At 40.5% G+C, this 16,001-nt stretch overlaps 2 protein-coding genes across 3 annotated transcripts; one reads left to right on the top strand and one right to left on the bottom strand.

Moving 5' to 3' along the window:
• Window positions 1-250: 250 nt before the first annotated feature.
• Window positions 251-10,809, bottom strand: GNPTG (N-acetylglucosamine-1-phosphate transferase subunit gamma). 2 transcript variants are annotated; one of them, XM_051787137.1, is made up of 11 exons: window positions 10,687-10,763; window positions 10,556-10,610; window positions 10,268-10,335; window positions 7,028-7,082; window positions 6,845-6,928; window positions 5,720-5,813; window positions 4,373-4,487; window positions 3,751-3,833; window positions 3,352-3,480; window positions 1,871-1,952; window positions 251-723 (listed from the first exon to the last, which is right to left on the bottom strand). In XM_051787137.1, the coding sequence occupies exons 1-11, from the start codon at window positions 10,727-10,729 to the stop codon at window positions 602-604; spliced, it is 930 nt and encodes a 309-aa protein (XP_051643097.1). In that variant the 5' UTR covers window positions 10,730-10,763; the 3' UTR covers window positions 251-601. The 2 variants fall into 2 exon arrangements, with proteins under 2 accessions (XP_051643097.1, XP_051643002.1); XM_051787042.1 differs by having other exon boundaries at window positions 10,556-10,809.
• TSR3 (TSR3 ribosome maturation factor) lies at window positions 10,749-15,104 on the top strand. Its single transcript, XM_051790752.1, has 6 exons — window positions 10,749-10,874; window positions 10,972-11,188; window positions 12,364-12,557; window positions 13,329-13,502; window positions 14,673-14,736; window positions 14,815-15,104. The coding sequence occupies exons 1-6, from the start codon at window positions 10,793-10,795 to the stop codon at window positions 14,960-14,962; spliced, it is 879 nt and encodes a 292-aa protein (XP_051646712.1). The 5' UTR covers window positions 10,749-10,792; the 3' UTR covers window positions 14,963-15,104.
• The last annotated feature ends 897 nt before the right edge of the window (window positions 15,105-16,001 follow it).

The raw sequence follows: 16,001 nt of genomic DNA on the forward strand, positions 1-16,001 counted from the left end.
TCCGCAGCTGGTGGTCGCGGAGTCCACTTTATTCCGTATTACATACAGAGAATTGCCAGGTTACCACAACTATGCTTTTATAACAATTCACTGATTTGATTGCACGTTTCAGTCAGATCCCGAACGGCTTTCATTTAACCTGATAGCTAAAGATGACATCGACCTTTGAATGTGGGTGGGTGGTGTTAAGCACTGCTGTGACAGAAAACGTTTCCTTTTCTGCAGAAAACATTTTAGCATACAGATGAAATAACATGTTCTTAACATTGTATTTATTACCTTTCATACAACATCTAACAGCACTGGTCTTGAGCTGTTTTCTATTTACACCACCTGTTACCACACTTAATCAATAAAAAAAAGGCTAGGATTGGACACACAGAATCTGTAAACCTCTGCCAAACACCAGTCTTAGCAAAGAAAGTTTCACAAATGTTCTCAGAAACTAGCCAGCTGTTCTCATAATGGTCAGCCCTCACATTTCCCTTGCTTTAGGGCAGAAATTCATAAAGTCAAAAATACTTGCAAGAAGATAAATCATTTCAGTGGCATGATACGTGTTCAATTTAATTGACATTCCATATGAACCACCCAAGTTTCTTCATCCAGTGTAGTTCCAAATTCCTGTGTCGCCATGCAGGTGCTCATCCTTTGACCCATTAAGAACTGTTGTCACTGCAGTTGCCAGTTTGTGACTTACATATTCAACACTGGTATTTTCAGCTGTAAAATTTAGTTTAAGACATCAGTTATTTTTGCTTTTAAACACCAAAACATTTTTGTCATAGAATTAACTAAACAGTTTTGAAATAAGTCATCTAGAGTAAACTGAATTCTGCTTTTGACTATACAGTTCTAATTTGCAATAATTAAAAAAACTACTGCAATAATTAATAGAACTACCAAACACACAGAAATACTGTGCAAGTTACATAGTTAATAGTTTATATGGGAAGATAAAATGTTTTTAAAAAAATTTATTATGATTTTTTCCTAGAAAAGAAAGTCATCAATTTAAAAAAAACAGGTAAGAAAGTTTCTCAAAGCAAAAAGAAAAAAAGTATGTCACTAATTCTAAGCTACTTTAATTAGCTCAACAGTGCTTTGTTTTCTTCAATTCTGAACATAAAAAGTGTAAATATATCTATATCTATTTATTTTCCAGGAAATTAAATTCTCCTTTGACAAACAGTTCATGTAATAAAGGGCATGATGGCCTGGAAGAAATGAGGGAGAGGAAACAAGCAAACAAAAAAGCCCACAAAAAACAATCCACAAACCCCAACAACAAAGCCAAAAAAACTGACTTGTCTGGAATTAATCCAGATTAGTCTTACTACTTCATAGCCAGAACTAGTCTTTCCTTTTAAAAACTGCATGTGATATGATACTTACCTAACAGAAGTCAAAGAGAGGGAAAAAGAAACAGGTGACTTAGTAAAGGAAAGAAACAATTCAAACAGATACAGAGAACATTTCTTCTATAACTTCTGTTATAGAAGAAGTCAGACCTTGTGGTTAACATACAGAAAGTGGAATTACTTAAAAGACACTTTTATGCTATCAATGCTGTAACATTGATTTCCTTTTAATTTGGCACATTAAGGACTAGAGACAAACTTCAATTACAATGGCAGTCAGCATTTTTCTATAAAGCTAGAATTTCAAGTCATCAACAGATTTTCTGGGGGACAAAATAAGTCCTCTTGCACAGGAATCAAAACCTAAGTACTTATTAGATACTTTGTCTACTGAATTTTTCCTTCATATATGCCAGATTATTTAAATGTTGCTATAACTGAAAACAGCATTGGGGTATTCACATTCTGAATAGACAACAATAAAAAAGAACAATACCAAAAAAACTCACCAGAATTTGCTTTGTATGCAATACCATGCTGATCTAATAAAACTTTAAGTTTTTTTATTTCTTCAGAAAGTTGCTTGTATTCCTAAAAAAGAAAATACATTTAAAGTGGTTCTCTCACTTTCCAAATGCATATCTAAAATGGGAGTTTATAAAACATAACGGGTCTGTGCAAAGCTGTTACAGCTTTTCACTTAAAAGATCATAAAGATAAACTGCTTACTCCAAGAACAAGGTGCAAATTTTAGAAGATACATGTCTATGTTGCCAAAACAGGAGCCAGCTTTTCTCAAGCCTGAGTGTAAAAATTAGGAGTGCTTTCTGTAACTATTTTGAATCTGTCCTCTAAGTAGCATTTTATCATAGAACAAAATTGCATTCTTAAGTTTTCTTCAGGACTGGCCTTATTTTATTGTATCATAATGCTACAGTCTGGAAATTTGTCGCCTCCTCAACTCTTGACCTAGTAACTTCATGTTCTTGCTTTCAGCAGTTTCTGTTAACTTGCAGAGAGAGGGATTGCTTAGTAGTTTTGACACTCAAACCATATACCTGAAATCTCAAGAGAAGCCCCAATTTTTTGCTGTCTTTTGGTGTTTACATGAATAAAGACAGAGCAAAAGAGTAACTATTTAAAATTCTGTGGTTACCAAAACAGCCAAAACAGCCAATTTAATGTCAATTAAGCTATGATGAACCCAGAAAAAGAAGTACAAATTATTAAGTACTGTATTGTTAACGAGAGAGCTCGTATGAGTTCAAAACAGTGATCTTTATATATGTATATTCAGGTTAACCACAGTCTGTCTGACTATATATTAATAGCTATTTGGTGTTTTGTCTTTGCTACATTTTTCAAATAAAATGACAACTTCTTCTCTGCATTATAATTAATTCCCTTCTGTGCTCTTTTTTTGATGTTCAGCTTGCACTCTTTTAGAGTGAGCACCCCTTCTACCTCTGTTTTCCCTATTCCAATTCTGTTGCAGAACTGTTCACACACACAGAAGTCCTTCAGAAATGGACACAGCATAGGTCATTCTGCCTTTTGCTTGTGTTACAGCCAATGTGTCCTGACACAAGTGTGGGTAATTATCCACAGAGAGAAGCACCAGCATACTCAAGGTTGGTTACACATTTATTTGCACTGTTAATTCCTTCCTATTTCCAGACTGGTATTCCCCAGAAAGAGTACCTATCAGGTGTTGGTAACCCAGGTGCATACCCTAAGTCCTACATACCCACCATCTTCTTACTGGGCATTCATTTGTACTGGTTCGGTTTTGACTTAAGGGCTAGAATAAAGATATCAGCTCACACTCTATGCAGTGTTACATATTGAAAACAGAAAAGATAATCCCATGACAGATTTCAGCTGAATCCAAAGAGCATTTACATAATGCTCTCATGCCGATACTGTGATACAGTAAAAAGGTGGCAGTTTAATTCCACAAATTTAATATTGTAAATATTTTTCTCTATACCTTACTGCACTTTTCCACTGTTTTGAATTCCAGACTTATTTTCTTACTCTGTTTCTCAGCTTCTTTTTCTTCTGTTGCTTTTAGAAGTCCTGCTTCCTCAAAAATCTCTTTCAGTATTTTTTTGTAACCCTAAAAAAGAAAGTTTTCAAAAGACAGTAGATCAATCCACTCAACTCTGATCTCTGCTTGTAATTTGCAATAGCCATTCCAAGTCCTCAAGCTTCATTGTAGAAAACATTACAATTACCAGTTCACACAGCAGTTACAGAACATAAAATTATTATTTGCCGACTGCAGAATAAATGCATCTGCTCCAAAAGGAGAAACTGCAGAAGCCAGGTTTGGCTATTGACAGTAATTGTTTTTTTCACTGAACAGAGTTGGAAAAAGTTAATAAACCTGGTCAGTTATTAGTTCATCATACAGAAGCTGCTCTGCTTCATCCCACTTCCTTTGCAGTGCTTCAGGCAGAGTTGGATAAACTGAAAAATGGAAGGCAAACCATGTAAAAACCAACAGCACTGTCCTGCATTAGTTAATTCCCCCTCTAGTAGCATGCAAGCATATTTGTTCTAAGAACTCAGTGTTTCCATACAGTACATAGTCTCCACTACTTTCAAGAGCTGGGGTTAAACTTAAATTGCACTTCACACATTTAAACTTTCTGGAAAATGCCTCTGACCAGAAATTTTTCTCTTATTTCCAGCTGCAAGGCCTCACATTTATTTGCTCAGTGTGATTCTGAGCTCTGCCTTTTTGTAACATGAGCAGATACTACAGGGCTGATTCCTACAACCAGTCCAAGAAAAAAAAATTCCTTCACTGGGTCTATATCAGCAGTGACAATTTATTTGAGAAATATCTGTGTTCTAATGACTAGGATTTAAAATACACTTTGTATTATATGTTACATGTAATACTCATTTATATCAAGGTACAAACTTGAAGAACCTAAAAATGTACACTCTGAGGTTATAGTGTAATATGCCAACTGCTCCACAAACGATTTTCTAAATCTTACCTAAAAGAGAGTGGGGATGGCACACAAGAGGAGTCTCAAATGTCAGAGAGTAAACACAAGTACTTGGCTCAGACACATAAGCCAATTTATTGCTCTTTCCACAAACAAGATGAACCTAAACATCAGTAAAAACAAAGATGAGCAAAAAAGGTCCACATGAAACAGGACCAGCATTGATGATCAATTTGCTGTGTTCCAATGCTAGTGGATGCATTTCTATACATACCGTAATGTCAAAGCTTCCAGTCCTTTTTCATTTTTCCACAGAAAAAGAATCATAGCAAGCACATTGTCAAATTATTTTATCAAATGTGAACACTGCTTCCTCTAATAGGAAATGATTCCCCCACCTACCATTGTTCCTTCAACTCCCGAGCACCATATTTCCAGCAAGAATGAGAGTAAAAAGGAGGGGGAAAAGGACATCCTTTAGAGCCTCATCTGATGTAAGCACAGTTTGCTTAAATTTTATTTCTGACCAATGTGCTAAACAAAGAGTACAAGACGCATGTAGACTGTATAAAACTATTTTCATTACATTTGTAGCACCAGTGTTTTCCGTCTGTCAAAACAAAATGCCTGTGAAAGATTTCAATCACAATATCAAAGGTCATACAAGAATATTAATTTTTTTCTGCAGCCCCTATGGGAGATAAAGGCACCTCCACTACAGTACAGAATATTTTCACCTTGGCAGCCAAGTTGGCAGCCAATCACAAGAGATTCAACAAGGCAAAATGCAGGGTCATGCACTTGGGTCACAACCACCCCACACTGCTCTAGGCTTGGGCAAGAATAGCTGGAAAGCTGCCTGGTGGAAAAGGACCTGAGGGTGCTGGTTGACACCTCTCCTTGTCAGATTTGTGCACCAGACCCTTCCCCACCTCCGTTGCCCTCTCTGGACACACTCCATCACCTCAATGTCCTTCTTGAAATGCCCTTGGTGCTTCTTTTAACATCGTACTTAACTTCTGGGTATGCTACTGTTAACTGCCTAATTCTTTTCCCTCCTTTTTTATGGATGTTCTTAGTACAATAGGCTGGTAGCTTGAATTCAACCAACAGCTCTTTTTCTTTATTTTTCCTGACACAAATTACAAGTATATTTCTACAGTAGTAATTAGAATATTCCACTCTATCAAGAACATGTAAGTACACTTCTTCAAAATTTCATCCTGAATCTAGATTCCCTCCTCCATCCATTCACATAGCTCCTACAGGAATTCATCTTTTTCTATCATAGCTAAAATAAGGACTTTTTCAGGGTAGGAATGTTTCAGTTTGTAGAGTGTCACAAGTGTATGTGTAGTCATGCTGTCTGAATTAGCATAGCCTAGGTTATTATACCTTTGTTTGTCTGGTCTTAGTTTCACATGAGTCTCCTTCCCTCATCCACATTCCAACAAATGTGTAGTTGTTAATTTCCCATTCATGCCAGATTCTGAAAAAGCAGGACACTCTATTAAAGTTACCGGAAAGAAAAACTTGAGCACTCGGGAATAAAACCAGGAATACCTTATACCATGTTTAATTCAAGTGTACATAAATCATTTTTGTTGTCTGAGTATTTCCACTTCTTACAGCCAACACCTTACATGCAGCATAGTTTGTTATCCAAGCTGCTGTATAGGGCATGTCAGTATCACTTTTGAGAGCACAGTTTTGGATCAGCTTTCAGTTTGCAAACCATTTGCACTTAAAATCTGTGTTTAAATCCAGTAAAATATCACTTACAGATCAATCCCACAAAAAATTCCATGATGCTAAGTGCACTGTGCAATTCAGACTGTTTGCAGGATTTTTAGTGCTGGTGAGAGCACCTAAAAATCTACTCTAGTTCTGCTAGTCCTAAAGCAAATGATACCCGCAGCATGCTGATAGACCATTTTCCTCACATACTGGCTCACCATTTTGCACACAGAGAAAAGACATCTATATGCAAAATATTTAGAAAAGCAGTGCTCTGGTTTAGAATTAAATTTATTTTAAGTCTCATGATTTGGGAGTTATATGATCTGGGGTCTTTAAATATGGGAATTTTTTTGGGGATCTACACTGAGTCTTTTATAACATTTCATTAAATGATTAATACAACCACTAGGCATAAAGCACTCTTTTCATTTTGTAATTTTTGTATTTAACTCAAACTGAAAATAGTTAACAGTTATGAAATCTCTGTAAATATAAGCTATAGTTATACATTATTAAATCTCTCATGTGAACATATCACACTTGCAGTTGGCACTGGTTATTAATCAGTCTCCAACTAAAATAGGAGGTTAGTATTTATCAACCAAAAAAAAAATATCTGAATTTTTCAAGACAGGATATCTTTACGCATATTGCCTTGGGAACTATAATGACCTAAGTTAACCCATAGAAGAATCTTCATGTTAAAACTGCCTCCTTTTTACAATCTATAAAATGGCCTGCTAACATCATAGGTAAAACTTAAAGATCTAAATGCCTCACCCTAAAATCCCACTATAGGCATTCCATCGAAAAGTCTGCTCATGCTGAGTGACATTATGGAAAGGACAAAACTCATACTTGTACCTTAAAAGAAAAGAAAAAGAAAATAAGAAATGTTTCAGACTGAAATGGAAAACTAGTAAATTCCTAGTAAGTAAACAAAGACCCAAATCCATTACTCACGTGGATTCCACAAAACTGAAACACTTGCCAGCAAGCCCAAAGAGATGTGCAGGGCCTAAAAACACCACAAAATGACATAAAGGAAGAATAATGTTTTGGTTAAATTTAAGAAAGTTACTGTGGTGACAAAACTGCAAGGAATATGTGACAAATTTAGGTCTCTGCTATATATAAGGAAATTCTTATCCTCCTTATGTATTACTGTAAGTTCCCACTAGCCCTATACTGGTTTCCATCATAATCTTTAACATTTTTCATCTTCAATACTCAGTGAAATAGATAAGCCTCTGTCTACAACAAAAACAAGAAACCCATGTAAAAACAAATATTTGGAGGCAAGGTCCATAAAAGGAATCATCAGTGCAGATCTTTCCAAAATCTAACACTGAAATCACTAAAATTCTTGTTTGGGAGCTGTCTGTCCCCAGAGCCATCCAAAATCCTCAAGTAAAGCCCATTTGTTGACAGCGCTGCATATTTAAGTTTCCCTGAGATTCTGAAACTGGATATTCCTTTTCACAGTTTGCCTTCATGGTCTGATCCAGATAGTACTCAACAAGATAAACCTTTTGCTGTCAGACAGGTCAGCAGCTGCAATTCTACTCTTGTAGAATTGACTGTTCCAGCCTTTCTATCAAAGGAATCCAAGACAGGTCAGTAAAAAGAGGGTCAAAAGTTCTGAACTATGTGCTAGAGGAGTATTTCAGTGTCCCTTGTTTATAGAATTTTTGCTTGGAATTATTAAATATTTATGAGGAAAGAAGAAGAAAGATTTCAAAGCATATAAAATAAACCCCCATCCTGGATTCTAATTCCCAACTGTCAGGATTGCCTAGGTCCTTTTTCGAAAGATCTAGCCAAGCAATCCTACAAACAACAGTCAGACCACCAGAATCATGCCATTCAGAATAGCTTAACCACTGGGATATGAGTAGGTTTTCTTTCCCAAGTGTGCTTTCTGACTGTGTGATCTTGCATTTCATTCTGCACATAGGCTTGGCCAAAGGGTTTGTCCCTTTGCTACATGAAATCTGTGCCTCAGTGATTAGGATGCTCTGCAAATGTGAATGTCCCTGAGGAATGCATTAAACTCATGCCTCCATTTCCTGGGCAGATGCTCTAGAAGAGAAATTACAGGAACTATTCCACCAGCTGTCTTGTAAAAGAACAGGTAAGGTTTCTATGCTAAAGAAATAATTGTGCAAGACAGGGTTCCATGCCCTGGATTCCTGTTCCGTACACACTCCCAATTTTTGGTTACCCATAAGTTCCCACAACAAAGAAAGAAGGATTTCTAGCATGCTGTCCTTAATTTTTTTTTTCCTGCTACTTTTGCCACCTTTCCATTCAGCATTCTGTTACTAATCCCATTCCTAACTATTTCACTTTTCACACACTACACACGCAGAATTTATAAACTTGATTTGGGTGCATAAAACATGACAAAGAAACACTAAGCATAATCACATTCAGTGTCACCATACCAAAATGCCTTTACTGAATTTGAACAAGGTTCAAGTCTGTGCGTAAGATTAGCAGAGAGATTAGAGTTATTCACTTTTGCTTAGTCTTTGCCTTCAGTATTTATCTGCTCTCCCTCATATATGGGCTAGATTTTTTTATATTCCTGTTTATTTTGCTTAAGTGGTGTATTTATATCACAGCACCCATGTTGTGTGTGAAACTAAGCCTCTGTGATAGGTTCCAAGACTACTCTTAGGACTTTTTTTTATAACCATTTTTTGGTATTAAGTGCTATTGTATGATGAAATGACTTTTATATGACAATCTCGAGGATGTCAGATTGTTTCAAGAAGAAAACAGTTTTTACCATGGGGTAGAAAGATTTGTGACTGGCTCAAAGAAAGAGAGTAAAATGTATGGATAGTATTGTGACAAAAGCAGTCCAAACAGCACCGGGACATTGTAGTGGGTTTCTGTGGCTGGGTTTTGGTAGCTGGGGGGGCTACAGGGGTGGCTTCTATTAGAAACTGTTAGAAGCTTCCCCTGTCCCCTGGAGCCAATGCCAGCCGGCTCCAGGACCGACTTCCTGCCGCTGGTCAGGGCTGAGCCAATTAGGAGTAATAGCAACGCCTCTGTGATAACATATTTAAGAACAGAAGATTGTTGCGCGGAAGAAAATTCCAGCCAGGGAAGAGCAGAGTGAGAACATGGGAATAACAATGTAGACACCAAGGTCAGTGCAGAAGGAGGGGGAGGAGGTGCTCCAGGTGCCAGAGCTGTGGCTCCTGCAGCCCGTGGTGCAGCCCATGGTGAAGCAGCTGTGCCCCTGCAGGCCATGGAGGACCATCAGGATGCAGAGACCCACCTGCAGCCCACGGAGGAGTCCATGCTGGAGCAGGTGGATACATGAAAGAGGCTATGACCCCGTGGGAGGCTCAGGATGGAGCAGAGTCCTGCCGGAGACCTGCAGCCCCTGGAGAGGGAAGCCCACACTGGAGCAGGATTTTCCCTGGTAGGACTCGTGGCCCCTGTGGGGGACCCACGTGGGTACAGCTCATTCATGAAGGACTGCACCCCATGGAGGAGTGACCCACGGGCAGTATGGGAAGAACTGCTGCCCGAGGGGTGGACTCACGCTGGAGAGGTCCATCAAGGACTGTCTCCCGTGGGAGGGATCCACGGGAGCAGGGGAAGGACTCCTCTCTCTGAGCAGCTGCAGAAATAACAACTGACTGCAATCCCCATTCCTTCCGTCCCCCTGCACCGCTGGGGGGAGGAGGGAGAACGTGGAAGGAAGGATGGGTGGGGGGAAGGTGTTTTTAAGACTGTTTTATTTTGTCACTCTTTGGCTCTTATCCTGTTAGTAATAAATGTAAGTACTATCCCCACTTTGAGTCTGTTTTGCCCGTGAAGGTAATTAGTAACTGACCTCTCCCAGCTGTTATCTCAAGTCATGAATCCTTAGCTGTTTGGTTTTTTTTTCTCTCTCCTCTGTCCACTTGCAGAAGGAGAGCGAGAGCGGCTTTAGTGGGTACCTGGTATCCAGACCAGGGTCAACCCACTACAGACATGGAACACCAATGAGGTTAACCTAGGTTTCAACCCTTCAGAAGCACAATAAAATATATTTGCCATGCTTATTTTCCGTGATGCTTACAGAATGACACGCAAAATTAGGTTGTGGCTGCATAAAGTCAAAGTAGACAATTTGCATTGCAAACAACTGTTGCTAAATTATGAAAACCGTACAAAAAAAAAGGTAACGCTTGCATATACCTGATACTGCAGACGGGGACATCTTTGGCTGGAGCCTATTTGTCTGAGGCAAGAATGGGTTATTCAACCTTTCAAAAGAAGGAAAGTTAAACGTTTAAGGCTGTTACGCATCTGGCCGTGGATATATCCTCCCCTACCTGTGTGTGTCCCAACACCGACGGCCCCTGACCCGGCCCGGCGCCCCATCCCCGGAGGAAGGGACGGGCTGGAGCGGCCGGAGCGGCAGACGGGCTCAAGCCCGCCGAGTGCGAGTGGATCGCGGGGCACAGGGAGCGGGCGGGCACGTACCCGAACGTGTTGGGCTCCTCCACGATCTTCATCTTCCCCGCCGAGGCGAAGAGACCTGCGAGCAGAGAGCCGTTGGCCGCGGCGCACGGACCGACCCGCGGCGCCCGCTCCCGCCGCGGCCCCCGCCTCACCCAGCGCCGCGCCCAGCGCCGCCAGCAGCAGCCGGGCCGCCATCGCCCTTTCCGCGGGAAGCGGAAGCGCGGGGGCCGCGGGGCGGCCGCTCCGCCCAGCGCGGCCATGGTGCGGAGCCGGCGCGGGGGCCGGCGCGGGGCTCGCAGCCTCGACACCTTCGCGGCGGACGCGGAGGCTGCGCTGAGAGGTGCGTGGGGCGCCGCGGGACGCGGGTCTGGGCCGGCGGGTCCGGCAGGACTGGGCCGTGCGGCCGCTGGACGCTGATGTGTGCCCGCTGTTTTCAGCTTGCCTGGAGGGCGAGGGGGCCGCGGCCGGAGGCGGCCTGGAGGCCAAGTTCCCCTGCCCCCTTGCCATGTGGGAGCTCGGACACTGCGATCCCAAGAAATGCACCGGGAGAAAACTGGCCCGGAAAGGGTTACTCCGAACCCTGCGCCTTCGCCAGAGGTTCCCGGGCGTCGTCCTCAGTCCGCTGGCCACGGAGTACGTCTCTCCCGCTGACAGGTGAGGCCCTGGTGCCTGCTGGCGCGGGCTGTGAGGGAAAGCTCTTGGTTCAAATACCGTCCTGATGCTGTATTAGGGAGAACGTTTTAACCACTGATTCATGGCCAAAACTCTGATACAGAATAGATTTGACCTTCCCGTGACATTGCCCTGATGCATGAACACGAGAAATAGAGCCATTTCATCAAATCAGGTTAACACTTTTACAATAGCTGGTATCAGCTGAGAAAAGCTTCTGTAGATCCCAATGAGAAATCAAGGTACACCTCGTAGGTTAATTTGTTCAGAGCATGGGCCTATAGCTGCTGTATCTTTATGATGTCATATTTAAGTACTTCAGCTAGGCAGCACAATGCATTAACTAGAAAACTTTTTGAGGGAAATGAGAATTTTCTTCAAATGTGCCTGCAGAATTTTTATAAAGATGTATTTCCTCAGAGAAAAGATTTCTCTTTAGAAGCTAGCGGAGAACCTCAATCTGAATTTTGGTGTACGTTATGACTGTGAACGTTACTATTAACCATACTTGTCTGTCACATTTTTAAACCTAGAATCTTTCACATTTCAGCTTGAAACATGGATAAACATTCTTTACCATATGCATGTTTGAAGGAAACCCATGTTATAACTCTTTCTCATTCTCTCTTTCTCTATTCTCTGTTTTAGGTTATGATTGACACAAGCGGGGGTTGTATGCAAATTTGTTGCTGATATAAAGTGGCAGTTGGAATTCTCACTTCATCTGGGGTTGTTTAGTCTGGAGAGGAGGAGGCTCAGGGGAGACCTCATCACTCTCTACCTCTCCCTGACAGGAGGTTGTAGCCAGGTGGGGGTTGGTCTCTTCTCCCAGGCAGCGATCAGTAAGACAAGAGGGCATGGCCTTAGCTCTGCCAGGGGAGGTTTAGGTTGGATATTAGGAAGAAATTCTTTACAGAGAGGGTAATCGGGCATTGGAATGGGCTGCCCAGGGAAGTGGTGGATTCTCCATCCCTGGAGATTTTTAAAAAGAGACTGGATGTGGCACTTAGTGCCATGGTCTAGTAACCACGGCGGTAGTGGATCAAGAGTTGGACTTGATGATCTCAGAGGTCCTTTCCAACCCAGCTGATTCTATGATTCTATGATCAATATAATGGTGACAATTTTTCAAATACAGTAATGTTTCTTTTTTTCAGGCATGTCATTGCTCAGAGTGGAATTGCAGTCATAGATTGCTCATGGGCCAAATTAGAAGAAACTCCCTTTAAGAGAATGAGGGGGAATCATCCTCGGTTGCTGCCTTACTTGGTGGCTGCAAATCCTGTAAACTATGGTCGGCCGTGCAAGCTGTCCTGCGTGGAAGCTTTTGCTGCAGCGTTTTGCATTGTTGGTAGGCTCGGTTTGTTGCCAGCAATTCTTACATCCTTAATAAATCAGAAGAGATGATCTGCAATAAAATAAACTGTAATGCTGTCCCACTGGTTATCAGTTTGCTGAGTTTGGGATCAGATTGTCTAGCTTTCTTCCAAGTACTTGCATTGGGGTACCTGTGGAGTATTCGTGTCAGCTACTAAACAGGACACATAAACTAAATCCTGTTTTTGTCTGGATGGTGCGTAATGTTAGAAAAACTGTTAAAAAAAAGACAGAGAAGACAGAATATGAATCCTTAGGCACCTTTGCCTTAGTGAGAGGTAGCAGCTGTCTGTTAACAGGGCGGGTTCTGGGTAAGAACAAAAGAATTTGCCCCTTCTTGTGATGTTTTGCAAACTCACCGCAGAACCTTGACAACTGAAGAGAAGTACTCTCCCACACTGCAGACAAATATTATTTTCTGAAAATACTGTATGTACAAATGCTCTTGTGCTGAAGGACTGTGGGACCTAGAGCTTGAATCATTCATTACCTGTACAAAGTATTTTTATGTAACACTCACTAAAAGGGTATGAACTCTTCTTGGATTCAGTTAGATATTTCAAGTTAAACTGAAATTTTAAAAAGATTACAAATATTTTCAAAGTCTTAATCCCCTAATGCTGAAAAAAATGCTGGCAAACATCTCACTATTTTAGTGATACATAGGTCTATGTATGGAACTTAGAAACCTGTAGGCTGAGTGAAATCTTACACTGGAAAACTGATCACATATTTTCTATTTTAGGATTCCCAGACCTAGCCACCATTCTTCTGAGGAAATTTAAATGGGGTAAGGCATTTATTGACTTGAACAAAAATCTCTTGGAAAAATATGCTGCCTGTCATTGCCAGGATGACGTGCTAAGCATTGAGAAGGACTTTTTAGCTACTGTCCAAGAAACAAACGATGAAGACGTAGGTAAGGAAAAAAACACAGGGACACCACACACCCCTTTTTCCTAACTAGTTTCCTTACAGTCTTTTCCTTTGATCTCGTGAAAATATTGGCAAGGTGGAAGATAAGTGCTTTGTTGAGATGTGTTCTTCTATCCTTATACTGTGTATTCTTCTTATAAGAAACTTTACCCATTTTTTTTCAACTAGAATAGATGAAAATGACTAAAGCGACTTAATTCATAGAGTAGTGCTTTTCCAGCCGAACTGTGAAGCAGCTACCCTGATACAAGTAAGGATACTGGAAAACTAAGGAGCAAAAAGAAAATATGATGCATTCTCATTTTATCCACAGATGTTAAAAGCTGAATATGAGTAAAAAGACTAGTAATTGAGAAGGAACTATAATAAAAATACAACCATACAGTCTGACAGCAAATTAATTACACATAAACCTAAGAAAGACCTTCAGTGAACATATTTATATAGTCCCCAATCAAGGTGTTTCAAATCAGACTTATCAAGATAATTAAAATCATCTGTAATAAATACAAGTAGTTTATTCCCAAATTCTTCCAGAAAGTTATTGGAATCCCAGTATTTCAAGCTATATTCACAAGTGACTGCTTGGTCTTATTCAAGACAGCACAAAGAAAGACAAATCAAATAATCAAGAACATATGAAAAGAAATGCTCCTAATTAACATTTTCCTGTCTCAGTGGTTAAGCCCCATAAAACAGGCCAGGGGCTCATACTGTAAGGAGACAGTCAACAGCCTTAAATTGCTCTGAACTTTGATCTCTTTGCCATTACGCACTGGAACGTGATGAAATGAAACCATCCTGTTTCTTGGTGGAAACCTAACTAGTTACATTAAACTCAAGCCAGTTCTTAAGGGGCAACACGACTATGCCAAATAAAGCACACTTGAATCTAGGCACTTTCTGGATGGACTTCAGCTATCATGCCTTGCTTGACTTTTCTGTGGTAAGTTCTCCCCAGCTATCTAAGCCACCTCCCCTCTCTTCCCCACCTCCCCTGGTTTCTGATCAAACAACTATGGTAAACTTAACAGAAAGACTGAACCAGACTTCCTAGGCCTTCCCCTCCCTACCAGTAATTTTCTGCGAAAATGAGGGCAGATGATTAAAATATGCCTTTTTCATCATGTGCAGTTTTTCTTCCTTTTTGCAGATCCATTTGATGTTGACTCAGGAAAAGAGTATTCTAATCCCAACAGGCCAGTCAGTTCCCCAGGGTAATGAAATTTAATTTAAATACTAGTTTTTCTTATTATAAGTTATTTTGCTTTTATAATCCTGAAAAATGTTTCCAGTCTAGCACAAAGCAAGGAAGACTCTGAGGAGGACAGCGTGAGCACTCCAGAGGATGCCACTGAAAGCAGTGATGAGAGCAGTCCAGAAGATCATGGTACTGTAAAGTTACTGCAACAGCTGCCAATAAATCAACTACTTGAAAAGTGAAAAAAAAAAGAAAAAAAAATTCAAACCCAACCCTCCTCAAGAAACAAAACCCTCCACCTACCAGAAGAACATTAAAATCATCCCCAGAAATCCCAAAGAGTTGTAACATCTTGTATAAAGAAATTTCATTGTGAACAGTTAAGTGTGTCTTGTTCACCTGTAACTTGGTGCTTAGCAAATCTCAGTCTCTGTGTGGGTTTATAGGTTCTTTTAATGAGAGCTCCAGAGTTATTTAATTTTTAGGTAGGTAACTATGGAATGTTAATTATTTTGTAAGGAGCCTGAAGCTTAGTAACAAGTTAAAAAAATTCCCTTTATTCTAATCAACGTGTCTGGAAAGTAGTTTATAGGGATTATTTTTACCTAATGGTCTATTAGGTAAAGCTTTTTAACTTCTGGGCTACATTTCAACAGGAAAACATGACTTAAGCTATTGCCTTGTTCAGAGGACCTGCCATATCATATAAGGTGCCTCTGACTTTGCAGGCTTGAACCTGCCATATGTGTTTCAACTACTACTTCTAGTTTAGGGTAAACTGACTGCCTAAGCTTATAAAAGGAAAAAATGCTTCCTGGAATTCCTTTAACATCTCAGTGTGTCTTCAGTAACTTTACTGCTCCTGTTTACTCTCATACAGTCCTAAGCAACACCATGTTTTGGGACTTCATATTCAAAACTGTACCATTACATTTCAGATGGCAGGTTCAGCAGTGCTGTCTCTGTGCATTCTCAGCACTCCAAGAGCACTGCACCAAGTCACAAATACACACTGTCTGGCCCTTAAAGGTTTGAGTCAGACTCGTACCAGCACTTGCACCTTAGGCCACTTTTCCACATGCTGCCAGTTTGTACAGTGAAAGTGAGCCGGTAGCAGGTTTGTTCTGTACATTGAAATAGAATACTCTGAAGTTTCTAGCACCCAACTGAAACTTACTTAAAACTAAACTTCAGCAACTCTTCACTGGAATTGGAGATACTAAGGGCAATTTGTAGACTCACCTTCTCAGATCAAAGTTTTTCAAGTCACAGCAAGACTTT

Source organism: Manacus candei, unplaced genomic scaffold (genome assembly GCF_025592945.1).
Source record: "Manacus candei isolate 608988 ecotype Guabito, Panama unplaced genomic scaffold, ASM2559294v1 h1tg000002l, whole genome shotgun sequence".
Taxonomy (NCBI): domain Eukaryota; kingdom Metazoa; phylum Chordata; class Aves; order Passeriformes; family Pipridae; genus Manacus; species Manacus candei.